The sequence below is a fragment of the Eschrichtius robustus genome, chromosome 4, assembly GCF_028021215.1.
Source record: "Eschrichtius robustus isolate mEscRob2 chromosome 4, mEscRob2.pri, whole genome shotgun sequence".
In the NCBI taxonomy this organism is placed as follows: Eukaryota; Metazoa; Chordata; class Mammalia; order Artiodactyla; family Eschrichtiidae; genus Eschrichtius; species Eschrichtius robustus.
Window position 1 is genome coordinate 132,168,355 of NC_090827.1, and position 18,926 is coordinate 132,187,280.

Genomic DNA, 18,926 nt, shown 5'->3' on the forward strand with positions numbered 1-18,926 from the left:
AATATGGTAAAGTTGCAGGATACAAAATTAATGCACAGAAATCTCTTGCATTCCTATACACTAATGATGAAAAATCTGAAAGAGAAATTATGGAAACACTCCCATTTACCACTACAACAAAAAGAATAAAACACCCAGGAATAAACCTACCTAGGGAGACAAAAGACCTGTATGCAGAAAACTATAAGACACTGATGAAAGAAATTAAAGATGATACCAACAGATGGAGAGATATACCATGTTCTTGGATTGGAAGAATCAACATTGTGAAAATGACTATACTACCCAAAGCATTCTACAGATTCAATGCAATCCCTATCAAATTACCAATGGCATTTTTTACGGAGCTAGAACAAATCATCTTAAAATTTGTATGGAGACACAAAAGACCCCGAATAGCCAAAGCAGTCTTGAGGCAAAAAAATGGAGCTGGAGGAATCAGACTCCCTGACTTCAGACTATACTACAAAGCTACAGTAATCAAGACAATATGGTACTGGCACAAAAACAGAAACATAGATCAATGGAACAAGATAGAAAGCCCAGAGATTAACCCACGCACCTATGGTCAACTAATCTATGACAAAGGAGGCACGGATATACAATGGAGAAAAGATAGTCTCTTCAATAAGTGGTGCTGGGAAAACTGGACAGCTACATGTAAAAGAATGAAATTAGAATACTCCCTAACACCATACACAAAAATAAACTCAAAATGGATTACAGACCTAAATATAAGACTGGACACTATAAAACTCTTAGAGGAAAACATAGGAAGAACACTCTTTGGCATAAATCACAGCAAGATCTTTTTTGATCCACCTCCTAGAGTAATGGAAATAAAAACAAAAATAAACAAGTGGGACCTAATGAAACGTCAAAGCTTTTGCACAGCAAAGGAAACCATAAACAAGACGAAAAGACAACCCTCAGAATGGGAGAAAATATTTGCAAATGAATCAACGGACAAAGGATTAATCTCCAAAATATATAAACAGCTCATTCAGCTCAATATCAAAGAAACAAACACCCCAATCCAAAAATGGGCAGGAGACCTCAATAGACATTTCTCCAAAGAAGACATACAGACGGCCACGAAGCACATGAAAAGATGCTCAACATCACTAATTATTAGAGAAATGCAAATCAAAACTACAATGAGGTATCACCTCACTCCTGTTAGAATGGGCATCATCAGAAAATCTACAAACAACAAATGCTGGAGAGGGTGTGGAGAAAAGGGAAACCTCTTGCACTGTTGGTGGGAATGTAAATTGATACAGCCACTATGGAGAACAATATGGAGGTTCCTTAAAAAACTAAAAATAGAATTACCATATGACCCAGCAATCCCACTACTGGGCATATACCCAGAGAAAACCGTAATTCAAAAAGACACTTGCACCCGAATGTTCATTGCAGCACTATTTACAATAGCCAGGTCATGGAAGCAACCTAAATGCCCATCAACAGACGAATGGATAAAGAAGTAGTGGTACATATATACAATGGAATATTACTCAGCCATAAAAAGGAACGAAATTGAGTCATTTGTTGAGACGTGGATGGATCTAGAGACTGTCATACAGAGTGAAGTAAGTCAGAAAGAGAAAAACAAATATTGTATATTAATGCATGTATGTGGAACCTAGAAAAATGGTACAGATGAGCCAGTTTGCAGGGCAGAAGTTGAGACACAGATGTAGAGAATGGACATGTGGACACCAAGGGGGGAAAACTGCGGTGAGGTGGGGATGGTGGTGTGCTGAATTGGGCGATTGGGATTGACATGTATACACTGATGTGTATAAAATTGATGCTTAATAAGAACCTGCAGTATAAAAAAAAAAAAAAAAAAAAAAAAAGAATTAAATAGCCAAAGACTGAGGTTGAAAGTAGTTAACTGCTTAGTAAGGCTCTTTCATCTTCCTATTACACAAAGCTTCAAGTATTTCCAAAAATTGAAAAAACAAAAAAAGATTGAGCTGGAATTAAGCAGAATAACTTTTGGAAGTTGGAGCTAGATAGTCTCAGCTCTTATCTCTGGATTGTTTATTGGACTGCAGCTTCAGTTGACGCTCCTGGTTTTCTTTAGTTACTTCTAGAAGTACAGATATTTGTGAATCTCACACTCCTGCTTTATACCTCCTCGCAAAGATGATCTCCAGTTGGTCCTAGTAGAATCTTTATTAAATGGATGAACTTAATACTTTTACCTGCTTAATCTTTAGACATCTGTCACATCCCTGTATAATTTAATAGCAATAAAATTTGGATACATTCGTTTTCTGTTTTAATTGGTTTGAGAAGACAGAGTTACGTTTTTTGTTAATAATTACGCAAATGCACAGGAAGAAAAACAATTTAACTGCAAATCTATGTGTCTCTGAACTACTTCTCTAAGTATATATGTACCCAGCAAAGCCATCACCATCACATTAGGATTTTATGTTTCATAATCTAGTCCAGCTAAAAATGAAGCAGGCTCACAATTTCTCATCTTAAAAAAATGATTTGTTTATAGTTTCAAGTTGACCATTCAGGTTGAACCACTCACTTAGTTTAAGAATGTATATACATTTATAGTTTCACTAAGGACAACAATGATGAACATAGTATCTAGATAAACTGGCTAAAGAACTAAGCCCCGATAAAAAGAATGGGAGCAATGTTAAAATTTTACTACCGCAGAAACTTTTCCCCCAGGGAACACATATTTAAATCAACATACAATATTACTGCACTGCAAATGGAGCTGCTGAAATCATGAAGTCACCCCTGTGAGTCCAACAGCAACGTGCTGAAGAGAGTTTCAAGGCGTGGTGCCTCATCCATCAACCAAATCTCATTTCGAGGAAGCTGGAAGCTGTGACAGGTTGTATAATTTTGGCCCCTAGGACTTGATCAGGATCTCAGCTGGCACAGCCTTGTCCTCCATCCGTGCCAAAGGGAAACATTACCAGGTATAAGCAGTGGCGGAGGTGATGTGCAGGTGTGGCGGACACAAGCCACAGTAAGAAGACGAACGAGGGCCCTCAGCCAAGCTCTCCCTCGGCCTGTGTGCTCCTCCAACAGCGTGCGCTTCTACGCATTGGCTTTCTTTTCTGAGGAGAAACCTATGAAAAACAGCAGGAAAATGTTTCCGATTGAAAATTAAAAATTCATTTCTCTTCTTCTGGCTTAGGGCTAACATAAACTTCAAGGCTGGCGAGAAAAGAAGTATTTTATTCATGAGCACCCACAAGTTTACACTGAGAAATCAAGAGGCAGCAAATGGAAGGTTATTATTTTCAGGACTGACATATGCTTACCATTTCGTGAAACCACTCGTGGCCTAGTCCTAATCACGCCTGACAAGGATATACTACTTCTCATTCTTGCTGGCATTTTGGTGGCTCTGGCATTTGCTTATGAAAGTGAGTCATATGTGTTACTATTTGGTTCAGTACTCATCCCACAGAGAGATAACTGCCAAATAAAGTACTTTAAAAATACGATACTGGGTGCGTTCTTGCCGAAGCCATAGAAAAGATCACAGTTCTTACGATGTGAGAGTGTATCATGAAAACCAATATGAAAAATTTGGAATATTTTAGTAAGACCAGGATAAAATGCCACAAATAAGTGCCATAGGGAAAACAAAATCAAAGAAGTCTACTCATGGCAACAGAAAAAAAAAAATCGCATAAATGCCAAGAAATAAGGTGTTTTCCTGGTTCATGATAACGTTTTAGTATATGTTAAATGTTTTATACTTGTTGCCCTGCATTTGGTATTTCAAAGATATGCTAAACTAACATTTTAGTAACAGGAAGATAAAAGGTTACTTTCTCAGGCTGAAAAAATATTCTTCTGAGAACTGTGGTCATTATATAAAAAGGTATCTACTGGAAACAAAATGAAAAGACAAGCTACTGAATTGGAGTAAATACTTGCAAATGATATGACCGATAATGGGTTAATATGTAACATATATAAATAGCTCATACAACTCAATATCAAAACAAACAAACAACCCAATTAAAAACGGGCATAAGACCTGAACAGACATTTTTCCAAAGAAGACAGTCATTTGACCAATAGGCACATGAAAAGCTGCTCAACATCATTGATCATCAAAGAAATGAAAATCAAAACCACAATGAGATATTAGCTCACACCTGCCAGAATGGCTATCATCAGAAGGACCACAAATAACAAATGTTGGCAAGGATATGGAGAAATGGTAACCCTTGGACACTGTTGGTGGGAGTGTAAATTGGTGTTGCCACCGTGGAAAACAGTATGGAGTTTCGTCAAAAAAACTAAATATAGAACTACCATATGATCCAGCAATTCCACTCCTGGGTATGTATCCGAAGAAAACAAAAGCACTAATTCAAAAAGATATATGTACTCCAATGTTCATAGCAGCATTGTTTACAATAGCCAAGATATGGAAGCAACCTCAGTGTTCATCAACAGATGGATGGATAAAGAAGATGTGGGATATATATATATATATATATATATATATATATATATATATATATAAAATATATGTAGTATATATATCCATTACATATATAATGGATATATATAATATATATAATACATAATATATATATAATGGAATATTACTCAGCCATAAAAGAGAATGAAATTTTGCCATTTGCAACAACATAGATGGACTTGGAGGGTATTATGTGAGATAAGTCAGACAGAGAAAGATAAATACTGTATGATATCACTTATATGTAGAATCTAAAAAATACAACAAACGAGGGAATATAATAAAACAGAAACAGACTCACAGATATAGAGAACAAACCAGTGGTTACCAGTGGGGAGAGGGAATGGAGAGGGACAAGAAAGGGGCAGGGGATTAAGAGGTACAAACTACCACACATAAAATAAATAAGCTACAAGGCTTTATTGTACAGCACAGGAAATATAGCCAATATTTTATAATGAATGGATGAATATGTTATAATGAGCTATGAGCAGAGTATAACCTTCAAAAATTGTGAATCACTATGTTATACATCTGAAACTTATATAATATTGTAAATCAACTATACCTCAATAAAAAAAGAAAAAAAAATTTAATGCCTTTTTGGAAAGTTATATTAAACATAATAAGTATCATACTTTCTCAGAAATGTTAGCTACAGTTTCTACAGGAACTTAGCCGCATAACGTTCTTAAGATATTTGTGGTGTACGTTTTTGAAATTACATGCAGTTTATGGCGCTGAATTACATTTTATGGCAAAGAATTGATTTACAATATATACCTGAACTTTTGGTGTATTTTAAAGACAGAGTAGACATGATTATGCACTAAACTGAGAAAATATAAAAATATAGGTAAAAATGTGTTTAGATGGGAATATGATAACTTTACAATAATTTTTTAAAGTCTGGAAGCATTCCTTAATTTGATTAAAAAGATTTTGCATTTCTGAAAAGAAAAGATATCTAATACGGTGAGAACATAAATTTGGATCCAGAAGCATGATCTACTGGCCTAACCAATCCTGAAGTTTAGAATTAATCCATTAATTAATGATACCTACCTCTAGGTATCTTAAAACATTAAGAAAAATTAGTTCCTGTGTAGTTTTTACAACACTCTTGTGAAATAGGTATAGAGGCAAGGGCTACTACCCCCAAGTTTTAGATGGAGAGCAGCTATGGCCCATGAGATAATCCATGGCGAATGGAAATCTGAACAAAGGCAAATACAGGTCTTGAGTTCCTTGAATGGAAGGCAGAGTGTCCTTATATAGTGAAGTTGGTTAGAGACTTCTGTCGTGAGACTTGGCTCTGCAGTTATGGGGGCAGGACAAGAGAAACACCACAAGGGAATGTGGGTCCTCACCTGCTAGGAAGAGTTGGCTTTGCCTTATTGCTTGGTGAAGGACTCCACTCAATAATTGGGTAAGTAACTATCTATTAATGGTGTTGGTTACACTGTAGGTTTCCATGTTCACAGGAGCACAGGTTAAGTAGCCTGATGCCAAAGTGATCTGAATAGACCCCAGAGATCTTGGTGGCAGAAGCCATGTCTCAACTCTACATCAAGTATTAGCTGAATCTAAAGTTCAGTTGGTGGTTAAGAGTGGAGGGGGTATCAGTGCCGCAGGGGGGTTTTAAAAGGATTGAGGGGACTCTGCTCTCTACATGCCCACTAACCTCTTTGAATGTGAACTCTTAGGCATGAACAGTAAGGAAACCTAGGTAAGTAGACTTTCTTCCCAGTTGGGATGCAGAAAGTCTACTTACCTAGGTTTCCTTACTGTTCATGCCTAAGAGTTCACATTTTATATATATATAAAACATATACCTTGCTTTCCTTCCCTATGGATTTTTATCTTCCATTTAAGACAATTACTACAATTTTATTTACCTGGTGGAATTGTGACTAGTCTAGACTTATTGTGTGCATTTTTCCCATCTAGGATCGATCTATCTATCTATCATCTATCTATCTTCTATATCTATTCATACAAAATGTTAAATAGAATGTTTAGTCTTTGCTTATAAAATCAATGTTTGACTAGGAATATATTTACCATCTGTATTTTCATATGTTCCTGTACATATAAATATACTTTTGCACTTTATTATTCTTTTAGCAAAATCATTTAGTTTACTGATAAGCTGACCTTTAGAGCGTTAAAGGTGAGGTGGCATTTCTCCTGTAATTCTTTTCAAACAATCTAGAAACAGGCATAAAATTATCTGCCTCTAAGTTTCAATTAATTTCCTTTATTAAGAAAGTAATGTATTTTATAAAAGAAAAGTATTGTAATATTTTATCCATCTGTATTGAAAATTATACAAAGTATGGTCTTTAAGTTTCTTCTGTTCCTTACATTTCTTAAGTACTTTTTACTATTTACACCGGTTCCTTTATCTCTTCATACTATTAGGAACTGGAAAAAATCCAACTAATCCAAGCCATTTACCAATGTAAGATCACCTGTAATGTTTAAATATAAAGACAGTTATAAAAAGACACACCCTGAGAAATAAAGATTCTGGCTTTCAGGACAGGACCATTAGAATTTATTTAAATAGAATAAATGCAAAGTATGACACTATTACATTTTACTTAATGCAGAGCATGGGGTGGTCCATATTGCTTAGTGGTTACAATGTGGGCTTTGGAGCTAGACCGTGTGGGCTTGTCTGTGTCCCAGCCAATAACCAGCCATGTGGGGTTGGGCAAGTTACATGATCTCTCTGCTTCTCAGTTTCCACATTTACAAAACAGGGACAATGGCAGTCCTCGTTTCACATGGTTGCTGTAAGGTTTTGATGAGATAATAAATATAAGGCCCCTAAAATAGTTTCTGGCATATAGTTAGTGTTATTGGGTGAACCGTGTCCCCCCAAAAGATATGTTTAAGTCCTTGCCCCTGGTACCTGTGAACGTGTCCTTATTTGGGAATAGGCGCTTTGCAGACATAATCAGGTTAATATGAGGTTACACTGGATTAGCCTAATCCAATATGACTGGTGTCCTTATAAGAGGAAAATTTAGACACAGACACAGAGGGAAGATAGCCACGTGAAGAGAGGCAGAGATTGGCGTTATGCTGCCATAGCCAAGGAACATCTGGGACTACTGGAGGCTGAAAGAGTCAAGGAAGGACCCTCCCCTACAGGCTCTGAAGGCAGCACAACCCTACCAACACCTTGATTTCAGACTTCCAGCCTCCAGAGCTGTGCGAGTATAAATTTTTGCTGTTTTAAGCCACCTCGTTTGTGGTAATTTATTACGGTAGCCCTAGGAAATGAATTCAGGCAGTATTCAATTAATTAGTTATTATTAGACATCAGTAAAGGCCAATTATAATGGTTGGGCTTTGATCTTCTATACTGTAAAGAAATAATGATGTTTGCTCACAACACAATCTTGCATGCCTACATTTCATGCCATTCCAAATATGTAAGAATTGAGCTCCAGCTCATTAGACAAAGTTCAACTCTACACCATATGAAAATTTTGGAATGTACAGAAGTGATTGGCATACAATTGAGTCAGAAAACATAGCCTTTTGACATTTCAAAAAGGAGGAAACAAACAACATGCTTTCAAGGTTATACTAACTCTACTGTGCCATAATTGTTCTGGAAACATGGAAGTCATTTTGCATCTCATTCTGATAACAGATAAAATGAGATTAAAAGCTCTTTGTAAAATCACATGTTTAAACAGAAACTGTTAACCCATTGACATCTGGGGACATCATGTAGATGTTGCATTTTCTACATCATGTAGAAAAATGCCATTATTTAATGCTATGCAGAGAGAAAGCTAGGAAAGTCTCAAAGCCTTGAGACTTTAAATCTTGAGGTTCTGAAAGAAGATTTGATTTTCAGTGTGTCCTCAAAGCACTCTAAAATAACCACAGACAGTAGCTGAGAGCAAGGCTGGAAATCAGTTGACCTGAAGACTGTTCCATGTTGTACTCAGTACCAACTGACCTTAATCCTCGGCCAGGGAGCCCTTCACTGGGTCCCCACTCTTCAGAGGACCCTGTTCTGGCCCTCCTCCAGCCAGACTCCCCCTCATCATGTGAGCCCACCTTCCTTTAGGACAAGCTCCTGGCACCCACAAGCAGACCCCCAGATTCTTTGCCAGGTGACCCTGGGTCTGCTTCCAGGCCCCATGTGGTCTTCTTCCCCAGGCCCGAAGACAAGGGGTGCTGTTTGTAGGGTAGTGAGGGGTATACGAAGTTGGGATGTGCCTGCTGGCTGTCCTCAAATTCACGCTCAAGACCCTTCCCAGTGGGTAGGTGGGAGGGAAGGGGGTGGGCCATGGCTCAGGTCTTCCTGTGCCACTGCGTTCTGGCACAGAACTGGTTGGAATCTGAGTGTTCTAAATTTGACGCTGGCCTTCCAGGTATATTTATCAATAGGAGGATAGACTATACTTTAATAGCTTCTAAGCCTGATCCATAACGTTTAAATATTTACAAATAAAGTATGCAGCTTTCCTTGTGTTCTTGTCGCAGACCCTGGGAATGTCAGAGGAGGCTCTAGTGGTAGCAGAGACGTTTAGTCACCCATTTTGTACCCACTGTACCTTTTAAAAATCACAAGGCTACCGCTCTACGGTACGGGTAGACATTGGAGCCACTATTTCAGGTTAAATTATAATAAGAGGAATAATTATAAAGGAAGATACTAAGATAAAAATATCCTACATATATTGGGGTCAGAAAAATAAATTTGTCAGGAGTAATAGGAAATTAATAAAAACTGAGAACTAGGACACTCTAGGAAGCATATGTACTAATTAATATTAATTTAAATATCCACATTTTAAAAAAGATCCTTTTTATTTAAATATAAATAAAATATTTTAAGTATTTATTATATGAATAAAATGTATAGCAGTTTTCAGAAATTGTTTATAGATTATTAGAAACAGTCTAATTTTTCCACTCATTTTTCTTTCCATTGCTTGCATTTTGGTATTTCTAGTCCAAAACACAGGCTATATTGACTAGCAGTATATTCTTGAATAGTGGAGAATAAATGTATTGGTCATATAATGAGACAATAAAAATATCTTTATAATAAAAGCTCTTTAAACCCATATTTTTTTAAACAATCAATACTACACAATTATTTTTAAGAACTCTGAGCAATTGTGTTGGATCGACAAAGCAAAAGGAGCTTTCCAATTAAATAAAACAAAAAATAACAAGAATCACTACCGAAATTAAATAAGGGCACGTGGGATGTTTGTGACAAGGGTGATTTCAGAGCTTCTGCCAAGTGCCATGACCTGGCTTGAGCTTTGAAACAGCATCAGCTTTGGAAGCTAGAAGAGGGGCAACAGGAATTCCAAGCAGGTAGATTTTAAAGTAAGGAATCTCTTTCTATAATAGTCCCCTAGTCATGATCAGCCCTCTTCCCTGCTCTAGACAAGCCACAGTCAGCTGCAGAGCCGTGATGGTACAGAGGACAGGCTTCAAATGGTAATATAACCCTTCAGTTTCCACCAGGACTGCCCAAGCAAGATTTACCTCATAACACATTTATTATGCACTTATTCTTACATAGTACTGTGTCTTTTACCTGTGATATTCTAAGTGTCGAATGAGAAGCACAGATAATATATGCTATGAGTTCTTAGGAAGAAGAGATTATTGAGCGTTAGATACTAGACCTATAATTATCCAAGTTAAGACCCCCATTGTCATTTTTATATCTACCATTTTAGAGAATTTTGATATAGTAAGAGAGGTAGGTTTTCAAGGGCACTACAGGATATGATTCAAGCACAGGTTTTGAAGTGTTATACACCTGGAATCTAATCCCAGGGTTAAATCTTCCTAACTCTGTGATTTAGGCATGCTACTTAAATTCTCCAAGCCTCAGTTTCCTCATCTGTAAAATGGTATAATAATAAAACTTACTTTATATCTGTAGACCCTGTCACACAACATGTTTATACATCACAGAGCTCTTATATTTCTTCCCAAGTAGACAAAAATCAGTAGGTTTCACACACTGACTATAAAATTATATTTTTGCATGTTATTTAGTTTCTGAAGATCATCACAATTCATTCCTATTTTATATAATCATTAGTTTCTATTACTTTGGTCCAGGATGAATACAATAGTGATATATAAATGGCTTTATGATATTATTGAATTCTCTACTGCATAATTATATTTTCTAGTGATTCAACTCCAACTCAGGAGAAAATATCTTTAATATTCATTCCAGACCAATATAATATAAAATGGGAAATTATAATTGGGTGGCAACTCAGCTAATGCATTTCAGACACACAGACATTATGCAACAATCATTATGGTTAATAGTATGCCTTTCTATTAAAAGCTCTCCTTTATGACTGGAACCCAAGAACTTCATTAAAACCAATGGTTATATTAGTAGTAGAAAGAAAAGAAAAAAGAAAGTCCTACAGTTTTCTGATAAATACCTAGACATTTTGTTATAGAGTTCCCACTTTTTATCTTTCTTCTGCATAATGCTGCTGTGAGCTACGGCCTTTGCCACCGTCAGTGCTGCTGTGTACAGCTGCCCAGGTTGTGGGCTGCACAACTGTAGGAGGCTCCATTTACGGAGACGACCATGAAAAGCCCTTGGACTTGTGAAGTTCCCAACTGGAAAATTACATATGGCATCCCTGGCTCTCTCCTTCCACTCCATAATGGATTCCTTGTACTAAACACTAGAATTCTGTGACCTCAGATCTGAACTAAATGAGATAACATTCCAAGTATGGCCTGAAATTGGAATATGGCTCCTCTTCAGCTTTTGTAGAGAGACTCCAATCTCTGGAAATTAACAACTTAAAGTCACAGGTATGTGTCATATGGAATTTTAAACATGTAGCAGACATTGCTGACTTTTGATTACATGTGATGAAAACAGAAGAGGGATTATAATTATAGCCCAGTTTATTCAGCCCACTCCTGGGTGGCCTCATGAGACCAGAGAAAAAAGCAGTAGAAAGTGTAGCAGATTCTGGAAAGAAAGAAGAGAATGGTAAACCAAAGAAAAATAAGGTAAAAGAGTACTCTTAGGGCTTCCCTGGTGGCGCAGTGGTTAAGAATCTGCCTGCCAATGCAGGGGACACGGGTTCGAGCCCTGGTCTGGGAAGATCCCACATGCCGCAGAGCAACTAAGCCCGTGAGCCACAACTACTGAGCCTGCGCGTCTGGAGCCTGTGCTCTGCAACAGGAGAGGCCGCAGCAGTGAGAGGCCCGCGCACCGCGATGAAGAATGGCCCCCGCTCGCCGCAAGTGGAGAAAGCCCTCGCACAGAAACGAAGACCCAACACAGCCAAAAATAAATAAATTAATTTATAAAAAAAAAAAGAGTACTCTTAGTTGTGAGTACTTGGTAGGTGACTTTTTCATTTTTCTCAGCATACTTAGAAGTGGGCGTTGTGGGCAACTCTGGCCTAAACTTGGAGCCTGATATTTAGTCATTAGGGAACACAGCTCTGAGCCTTTGGTTTCCTCTGTCTGTCTGCCAGTGACATTTAAAACATCTGTCTAGCAAACTCAACCTGGAATAGTGCATGTGCATCTGTCTTGTGCAGTAGAATCACATAACTTTGTTGTTGTTGTTATAATGCAGCTCTGCTGGAAGTTCTCATTTCTAACCCCAGATGGAATACTGACTCTGAGATGGAATAGGAACAGAAGCCAGAACTGAGATCCATGCATTTCTGCATTCGAACATTTTCTTTTTCTAAAGGAGTTCAATTTAACCCCAGGTGCATCACATTAGAGTTGTGTATGCAACTCAACTTTATAGTGGGTCCTCCCTGAGTATGAGTGAATGTATGTCGAGTAAACATCCCCAAAAGAGCCCATTAAAATGTAAACATGAAAGAATGCTCAATACAGCTGTGGTCTTACCATTCGCCTTGTCCTGCACATCTGGCGGAAACAGGTCGGGAGCATACCACTGACAGTCTGGCTGTGTGGAACAATAAAACATTATTATAGCAACATGGGCTTCAAACCAAACATAGTGGCATGTTAAAAATATAACTATCCTATGTGGCTTTTGTTATGCAGGCAACACAAAAGGGATTTCTATCCAAACCTGTGGCCAATCTTCCTCACCCCTCTTATCTCCCTCATCATTATTACCATCTCCCTACCCCCCTCCTAAATCCACTCTGTGTTCAGCCAGAATGTCTACTACTTTGGGATTGTGGCTTTTTAAAAAAAAAAACAAAAACAGATGTGTTTTGGATATGTGCAGAAGTATAAACACTTTTGTAAAACTTACTATAGCCCGTAAATAAAACAAAAGAATTTATCATCAACAAATACTCTTTATAAAACCCTCGCACAGGAGGCAACAGGAAGACCAAGACAACAGTGTACAAGTTTAATGTTTTCTGGCGGCTCAAGGAAGGAATCTAAGCCATTACATGAGGACATGGCTTATAGAGGCTCAGGATGGTAAAGGAGCGAAAAGCTTTCCCTTTGTACTGTTCCTCTGCAGAAACTATTCTAAATTGCTTAGTTTAGACTAGAAAGTCAGTGAGAAGAGAGGGTAGACTTGGATTTTTCTCTTGGGATTTTTTCCCTATATTTACACCAATTAAGAACAGCTAGACATTGAACATCAGGAAACCTGTTAAACAAATTGCATTGAGATAAATCATAAACTATAGACCTGAATTTCAAAATACAGTTCCAAGGCCAGAATCTTTGTATTTAACCACTTAGACCAGAGGAATCTCAGCTTTACCTGCCAAGGAGGTTGGTCTGTCTTCCTGCTCCAGATGCTTATTCCTGCTTCCTCTACCTCTCTCCAAGACACAGAGAACACAGGCTTTTTGTTCTATTATCCAATTACCACCTGAAAATAACTCAGGAGAATTTTCTCTAACAACGAGCCAATAGGGGGCATTTTACAGGGCTGCCAGACCACTGAAAGTAGCCTAAGAGTTCAATTATCTAAGACGCTAAGAAATGCTGCATTTGGTACTGTCTGACCCCACGTTACCCTCACTCAGACACCTAGGCTCTTGGCTCTTTTTGGTCCACAAAAAGCTAAAAGAGGAAATGAGATCACCTCCGTTTTTCATCTCCTCGTTTATTTTTAGATGTCTCAAATAACACATAGGATAAGTGACATGAACCTCAGTGTTATATTCCAGGACAGTTGCCAAAAGAAGGTGAAAATACCATAATTTTACAAACGCTATCGCATGTGCTTTAATCCAGGCTTAGAAATAAGCATGAAACATGAAATATTCTTTTAAAATGAAAAATGAAAAATGAAATTACATGAAAAATGTAATTTCTCTCCTTATACTGAGATTTTGTTTAAGTGAATACTGATTGAAAATGTAGTCATTACATGGCTTGGAATCTTGTTTCAAATACAGACGTTTATTTGGTGATAATTTTAAGTGATCTGGACTGCCTAATCTCTTGTAATTGATAGAAAAGGTTTGATGAGCTTTTATAGTAAGCGAACTTCTGCCTTCTTTCCACAAACGAAGATTTGAAGAAAATCGTCATTTTTACTTCTAGGCAAACTTGAATGACTCATTGGATTTATAGTTAACCTTCCACGAGAGTATTTCCCCCAATTCCCTAACCTGCAGACAACTCCTTAGTAAATTTCTATCTCTTTGTTTCCCACAATATTAATTTCCTTCTACATTCTGAAAAAAATCCAGAATGATAGCTGTGTTTGGAGATTCCCAGAAATGTTTCTAGTGAAAAGTAAAAAGTAAGCAAACGGGTAAAGAAAAAAAAATGGAGGCAGGAGAGCAGACAGAAGAAGCAACCAACAACAACACAAAAAGAACCAAATTCTCAGCTGTATGCTGTGTCACACCAGGGTCAAATAAGAGATGCTCATTAAATTCTGACATCCTTTCACCACCCAAAGAGTCATTATCTCCTCCCTTGGGAAAAGGGCTTCTGAGTCACACTCAAATACAAAAGTGTGAGATGTTTCAGGCAGCTAAGAGAACTATGTACTCCTTAAGTGTCCTGCTAGGAAAATCCCATTTAAAATCTCAGATTCTTTGCCTAATTAGAAACACAGTTAATAATAACTAAGGGGGAGGAGGTTGTCTGAGCCAATCCAAAATGCAGAAAAATGCATGATTTATTTCCTGTATAAAGATTCTGTCTATGTAGGCAAAAATAGAGAGTAGAGACAAACTTCCAGACCATGGGGGAGGGTGGGTGGAACACTGCTTTGAGAAGGAAAGGGAGGGTGCTCTGGGTCTGACTTATTCAGGTTGACTGTCCAAATCAATTTCACTCACAACTAATGGCTCCACTGTTCACTTCATTTTGCTTGGGTAGACACAGCCATAGAGAGCAACTTAAGTGGGTCACTTTTTCTTGGATCCTTTAAGAAGATCCTTTCAACTGGAAAATGTCAAAAACTATTTTGCACAGATGTAGCAATATTCACAGTAGTTGAATATAAGTCTACAACTGAAAAAGGTATCTCCCAGACTGTTTTGCTATATTCATTTTGCTTTTCTTTATACACAGAAATGTCTTTTTGGTAGAGTCAGGTATGTCATTAAAAATGACCCATATAAAATGTTACATGTTTGTCCCTGGAATTTTAGTTCAATTCGATACCTTTCAGTTAATGTATTCCTATCTATATGTCCTATGGATACAGTGTCCTAAAGATAATTATAGTGTACATAGACCACTGCAACTCTGCAAATTAGAGGCTGAAATAAATAGAGGCTCTTTATGTAGACAGTACTATGTGCCAAAATTCCTGAGACAGACATCATTTCTACCAAAAGAGAATATTAGCACTTATTAGAGATATAAGCACTTATTTGTTGCAATGAGAGCTCTTACTTACTGGGAACCTCTGTAGATCCTGCACAGCCCCAGGGCCTGTCAGTAGGCATGGATCCCGCAGGTGGAAATTCCAGCCGTAGTTACTGGTTGGGAAATACATCTGAGGATAACAATGCTGTTGGTTCACGGGAAGTGGGTGAAATTGGGGAATCACACTGACACTTGTTTTATACAACCACAAAGTTTGGTTGAAATCTTAAGGTTTAGCCTAAACCTGGCATAATACAAATTCAAGATAGGAGGCCTGTCAATGCAGACTCTGGACTGATACAGATGAAGCTCACAGGCCAAATTTTACTTAAGGTGAAGCTGTAGCTACTTTTCCATGTTGAAGAAATTAGAAACACTTGAAAATGTATGTAGAGTTAACTTTGTGTCTCTGAGTTATCTTCACAGAGTCCTTGCTTAAGAAGAACCAGCCTTTAAGCCATAAAATAAATTTTCTTAAACTGCAGCCAGAGACACTGATGACATAACTAAAGTCCAGAGAGGGAATTAGGAATTAAGAGAAACAATATTCATTCCTTAAGGCTACTAGCGAACCAATGGGATAGAATGCTCCAATACCCAAGAAGATACTCTACTTTCTCAAAAGAAGGCACAAGTCTTTGACGTAGTTTTCCACTGTTGTGGAAACAACTGCAAGGAATACCAAGGAAATATATTTCCCAGGAGTTTGTGAGTCTATGGAGAAATCTCCGTTTGCATGAACACACACTAAAGCTTGTGCTACTGTAAAAACGTGTTCTGTAACATGTGCTTTTCATGAGTGTTAGGGTTGAGAGGCCTTGGTGGTACCTAAGCATTAACTCTCCACTGACATTTTAGTTGACAATGAAAAGCATGAGTTGTCCTAGGCCATCTGTAGCAGAGCTTGAAAATGCCTTCAATTGGGACCATGAGGAACTGCTGTACTTGGGAATAAATGTGTGAGTAAAACTTAAAGTTGGCATTTCAAACATGACAAGAGGCTGGTGAATTTAAGTAAGGATCAACATACCTGTTTTAATTGCCTTTCTAGTTTTTCTTTCTCCATCTGACAAGCTTTTATCTGTGGACAAAACAAAGGCATTTGTATATCAGAAAGAGCTCAAATGTTCTAAAGCTACTCTTGGCCCAGAGGGCAGTGATCTACTCAGAAATCCAGGGGGTGAAGCATTGATAACAGTCATGCCAATGAAAATAGCTGAGTTTTGGATTTTTCAGACAGGCACTGGTTCTATCTTGAAATTCCCAAATGAAGTTTGGAAAGTTGGATAGTTTAAAATTGTTATTCCAATTTGTTGGGGCCATTATAATTCTCAGTTTTAGGTTGATGTATTTAGCTCTAGATATAAATATAGATATAGACATAGATATGGATATAGAAACAGCTTCTACTGCTTATTGAATGTAATTGGAATTGGTCAATTGTACAGTCAAAGGCTTCCACAATAAATTTTAGAAGTTGCATATGCACTTAATACATGCCAGACAGTGATCTAAGTGCTTTACACTTAATAACTCACATTCAATCTTCCCAATACCCCTATGTGATACTTAACATTATTATTCCTATTTTACAGATGAGGTCACTAAGGCATGAGATGCTGAGTAATTTGTTCAAAGGCACACTGCTACACTTCATGCTTCTCGCTATTTAAGGTCCAACCTCATCCAGCAGAGTCACCTATGCTGGGTTCCCCCAACATCTGACACATCTAGGGAAAGCTGGTTTTCCTTGGACTCTTTAGTAATGCTATTGTCATCCTTACATCCCTATAAAGCAAGGTCAAATGTCCCCTACTGTATGATACCTTTCCAAGTCCTACCTATCAGAATTATTCTCTCCTTTGGTCCTCCCATATAGATAGCATTTTACATTTACTATATGACTTTTTATAGTCTAATGTGTACTATGTACAGTCAGTTCTCATGATTCACGGTAGTTATGCTCTATAAAGTCACTGTGAACACAGAAGTAGCAAACACTGAACCATTTCTCCCAGGGAAATGCAGGCTTAGGTTCCTACCAGCTTCTGGTCATGCCATTTTTGTAAATCAATAAATACATAATTTTGTTTTATGTGTGTTCTGTTAAAGACACCTCATTTAATAAATATTATAAATCCATTAACATTGAACTCATGGCCAATAGCGCTATATTCATCCCTGAATGAAGCTTATCTGACACATGCCTTTTCTCCATTAGGCACATCACAGCCTTCCTGTGCTCAGGAACACTGGACAGCACTTCAGCACTATGCTCAGGGGCCACTTAAAAAAAATGAAATCACCGGGGGCTTCCCTGGTGGTGCAGTGGTTAAGAATCCGCCTGCCAATGCAGGAGACATGGGTTCGAGCCCTGGTCCGGGAAGATCCCACATGCTGTGGAGCAACTAAGCCCGTGCACCACAACTACTGAGCCTGTGCTCTAGAGCCCGCGAGCCACAACTACTGAGCCCGTGTGCCACAACTACTGAAGCCTGCACGCCTAGAGCCCGTGCTCCACAACAAGAGAAGCCACCGCAATGAGAAGCCCGCGCACCACACCGAAGAGTAGCCCCCGCTCACCACAACTAGAGAAAGCCCGCATGCAGCAACAAAGACCCAATGCAGCCAAAAATAAAATAAATAGAATAAATTTATTAAAAAAAAGTGAAATCACCACCAAAAAGCACAAATATGTGAAAAATGTGGCACTGTATAGACCATGAAAAGGACACTTTTTACAGAATGAGATCTGAAAGAAGAAGACAGCATCACCTGTTGGACCTCCACTGGGAACAAGTGTGTCAGGAAGCTCAAGTATTTTGCTGCTCTGTACAAGTTCACAAATGACCTTAAAGGTGGCACAAAAATTGATTTTGGGGTGACAAATATATTTTAGTGAGTAGGCAAATTCACAAAAATGGAATCTGCAAAAATGATGAGGACAGACTATATATGACCCCCTCATTATCTTGTGAGTCTTTTAATAGAATGGATCATTTTTTAGTTCCCTCACAGCATATAGCAGAATGCCTTGCAGAAAGAAAGCATCAAAATTAGATTACGAGGCACTGAATGTGGCAGGCTAATTATACAACTAAATGAAACTATTAAAAATTCTCCCTTCCAACAGATTATTTATGAAATACCTGTGAGCCATGAATTGAACTAGATGTTTCTGCATAGATTTTTGTTCACTTAACACTGAGAACAACTTTGTGAAGTCATGAGGTGGGTATCATTATCTATATCTTACAGGTGAGTATGCTAAGAGAGGTTAAGCAGCTTACTTTTAGAGACAGAGGTTTTAGAGTTATAAGAAACATTTTGGAGATCATCTACTCCAACTTTGTCATTTTACAGATGAAGAAAAGAAAGCACAGAAAGGTTGAATATTTGCTCAAGGTCCTCACTGATTGTCAAAGCAGGCATGAACATTGGGCTTTTATCCTTAAATATCTCCTAAGAATCTTTCACTTCACCACACTGACTGTTTTACCAGTCATTGCCTTAAAATGTCCTTCGTGATAGGAAGAATAAACTCTGGTATGTAAGCAACTAGTGGCAGATCGATTTGTCCTAAAAATTCCTTTGGTCA

General features: G+C 37.9%; 1 protein-coding gene across 1 annotated transcript in view; it reads right to left on the reverse strand.

Annotated features, from left to right (window-relative positions):
- Positions 1-2,419: 2,419 nt before the first annotated feature.
- The window catches only part of TNIP3 (TNFAIP3 interacting protein 3), a 92,806-nt gene continuing 76,299 nt past the window's right edge, over positions 2,420-18,926 (reverse strand). The window contains exons 10-13 of the mRNA XM_068542331.1: positions 16,359-16,409; positions 15,360-15,458; positions 12,407-12,467; positions 2,420-3,116 (exon numbers count right to left, since the gene is read on the reverse strand). Of these exons, the coding sequence (XP_068398432.1) occupies positions 3,085-3,116; positions 12,407-12,467; positions 15,360-15,458; positions 16,359-16,409 (243 nt within the window). The 3' untranslated portion in view covers positions 2,420-3,084. The remainder of the gene's footprint in view (positions 3,117-12,406; positions 12,468-15,359; positions 15,459-16,358; positions 16,410-18,926) is intronic.